Source organism: Austrofundulus limnaeus, unplaced genomic scaffold (assembly GCF_001266775.1).
Source record: "Austrofundulus limnaeus strain Quisiro unplaced genomic scaffold, Austrofundulus_limnaeus-1.0 Scaffold945, whole genome shotgun sequence".
Taxonomy (NCBI): Eukaryota; Metazoa; Chordata; class Actinopteri; order Cyprinodontiformes; family Rivulidae; genus Austrofundulus; species Austrofundulus limnaeus.
In genome coordinates, this window is record NW_013953347.1 from 111227 (window position 1) to 114393 (window position 3167).

Consider the following 3167-nt stretch of genomic DNA (forward strand, 5'->3'; position numbering starts at 1 on the left):
GAATGGCTTCAGACTGTTCCGACTGTGTCCCCTAGTAGTCCCATAGAATGGCTTCAGACTGTTCCGACTGTGTCCCCTAGTAGTCCCATAGAATGGCTTCAGACTGTCAGCTGGTTAGTATGAGGCTTAAAGCCACTTAGGTTAATTTTAGAGAAAATGACCTGGGCTAGGCTAAAGTAGACCGGTGTACGGCAGACTGTTGCCTTCCAACGTATTAGTAGGTAAACAGTCTGAAGCCATTCTATGGGACTGATAACCGCTGATAACGTCCATGGACTGATAACACCCGARCTGGCTGGCTCTACTGCAGTCAGTCACACATACGGTGATAATATTATTTACAYAAATTTTAAACATCACCTTTAAGTTTCTTTAAGTGATGCCGAAGCGGTGACTCGAGTGATAAAAATACTCACACAGACACACACAAACGATAGATGCAGCAAGTTAAGACACAGTAAAAACACCAACCTTTTTAACATTTCCACTCACTTTCCAAGTCTGTGGAAGACCTCAACCCTCCACACAACATTTYAACTGCACTTTCCTGTGACTCCTGAAGTTGAATGAATCGAAATTTGCTCAAGAAACATCTTTATCTGTTCCGGTAGCTATTAACACTGAACCTCTGTAGAATCCACTCAGCTTGTCCAATCATTTGTGAGCGCGGCAGGTAATGGATGCAAATGATAAGCGTGACGTCATGTGTGAAGGTCCCCATTTATTGCATTTAGTTTCCAGCTAACTTATTTGATATTTTTAACAAGACTTTTTCCACTTGTGCTTTTAAATAGTTTTTAAATTATTTATCTGGTGTATTCCTACTTTTTTGCCCTTTTGCAGCTTTTAGTTTTGGTTAGCCTCCTGCTAGTTTGAATTTAAGCTACCCTTTTATATTTTAGCTTTTAGCTTGCTTTTTGCTATTTTTAGCTTTTAGCTACACTTTACTTATACTTTAGCTTCTTAGTAGGTTTTGTTACATTTAGCTAGTTTTTGTTAGCTTTTAAGTTCTTTTAGCATGTAGGCCTGCATTTAGCTTCCAGTTAGCTTTTTGATACTTTTAGCAAGCCTTTTTCCACCTGTGCTTTTAAGTAGCGTTTTTAATCATTTGTCTGATGTGTTCCTACTTTTTGCTAGTGCTTTGCTGTTTTTTGCAGCCAGCTATTCTACTACCTGGAATTTTAGCTAAAATACTTTAGATTCTAGCGTGTTTAAAGTGTAGTTTTTAGATAAAGTTTAGCAACGCTTTACTACTACTTCTTTAGCTTCTTGGTTGCTTTTAATCATTTTAGATGGCATTTTGATACATTTAGTTAGTTTTGTTTAGTTAGCTTTTAATTTATTTTAGCTTCTTGGTAGCAACCTTCTGCATTTAGCTTTAGCCTTTTGCTATTTTATAATTCAGCTAACCTTTTGCCATATTAGCTTGTAACTAGTTTTAACTGCTTTTAGYGTTTGACAAACTTTTTGCTAATTTTATATTTTAGCAGTCATTACGTTACTTTTAGCATTTGGCTAGTGTTTCGCTTCTTTTAGTTGGTGGGCTTCCTTTAGCATTTAGCTGATATTCTGCTTCTTTTAGCGTTAATAACTGTTTTAGCTACTTCTGTAAATAGTAAATGACTTGAACTTTTAAAGTACCTTATCAAATCCACGTGGACTCCAAGGTTCGTTACACTACAATCATTCACCCATCAACACACTGATGATGCTGGTGATGGTAGGCTACATTGTAGCCACAGCGCCCACTAGCAGTAGGTAAGGCAGGTGAACAACAACTGAGACAGCTGGAATGGGGATTGAACCGGTGACATACTGGTTCCAGGACGACTACCTAACCACTCCACCACAGCCGTCCCCAAACTGATTCAAAAGTATACGGTCCTTCGGCTCTCATTTCAGTGAAATGTAGTTTCTCAGGATCCTTTAGTTCTTCAAAGAATGATTGTTTTCAGGAGTTCAGGAGTTCAGGAGTGCAGATCAATAGAAACATTTGTAAGATGAATATTTTTCCTACAGTGGACCCACCTGTTCCCACTTGTCAGGACGGACTCTACCTGCCTGTATTGGTGTCTCCAACACCTGCAAACGGACAGCGCATCACTGCAGAGGTCCACAAAGAGGTGGAGATCAGAGTGAAAGCACAGGCTGCCTATTCTTCGTAAGTTGGACCCAGTCTGGTGAAACGTAGAGGCTGCATCGGGAACACAAACTAACTGCTTAGTTTCTCCCACAGAATYCAGAACATCATCATGAGTGGGCCCACCAACATCACCAAACACAGGACCACCAAGGATGAGTTCGTCATTAAGTGGACGCCGACAGCGGACGACCTGGGAGATTATTACCCACTCTGCTTCGCTGTGGAATCTGTGTCGGGGTGAGACTCAGCTTGGCTTTGTTTTGGACAGAATTAGTTTAAAAATGACCAAGGTTAAAGTTTGGTTTTATATTTTCAGCCATGATGAAACGAGAAGCAAAAAACTGCAACAACCTTTTAGTCAACAGAAAGCCCAGCTCATTACTTTAGCTGATTATTTAGCTGAATAATCTAAATATTTTAATTTCTGCTGTGCCTCAGGTCATCCATCTATCAGTCTGAGATGAGGTGCGTTATAATGGACGTCAGGAAGGAACAGAGTGAGTCTGATCTTGATGATAGGTTCTGTCCAGCCCTTGGACCTGATGTCTTCACGTGTCTGTATCTGCTCCAGTTGCAGCCAGGGTCACCTGCACTGAATCCACCATGAAGGTGGAGGTGGAGAGGCGTTCCTTCTTTGGACTTGGTGAGGATCACCTTCGCCTCAGTGACCCCACCAACACTGTCTGCAGCCTCAGGAGATACTCCAACCAGACTCACATCACCGCCATCATCCCCCTCAATGCTTGTGGGACTCAGATTGAGGTAAACACGGCTCATCTGGTACCAGCCCACTTCAGTTGTGTATTATTCTCATTACAGGGATCCACGATTAGACTTTATTTGATAAACATTTATTTTAACTGTAAAATAAAGACTGTAAAAATACTTTAGTTTTGTAAATTTATTAAAATATATTTTAACACGAACAAGGCCATTTTATTTCCACACAAAGCATTCTGGGTAAATGATGACGTGGATAGGTCCTCGGTGCGAGGCTGCTAGCGAGCTATATCCACCCTGAAGG

General features: G+C 40.8%; 1 protein-coding gene across 1 annotated transcript in view; it reads left to right on the forward strand.

Moving 5' to 3' along the window:
* Nucleotides 1–1304: 1304 nt before the first annotated feature.
* The window catches only part of LOC106533437 (oncoprotein-induced transcript 3 protein), a 3167-nt gene continuing 1304 nt past the window's right edge, over nucleotides 1305–3167 (forward strand). The window contains exons 1-4 of the mRNA XM_014029724.1: nucleotides 1305–2161; nucleotides 2237–2380; nucleotides 2582–2640; nucleotides 2715–2905. Of these exons, the coding sequence (XP_013885178.1) occupies nucleotides 2001–2161; nucleotides 2237–2380; nucleotides 2582–2640; nucleotides 2715–2905 (555 nt within the window). The 5' untranslated portion in view covers nucleotides 1305–2000. The remainder of the gene's footprint in view (nucleotides 2162–2236; nucleotides 2381–2581; nucleotides 2641–2714; nucleotides 2906–3167) is intronic.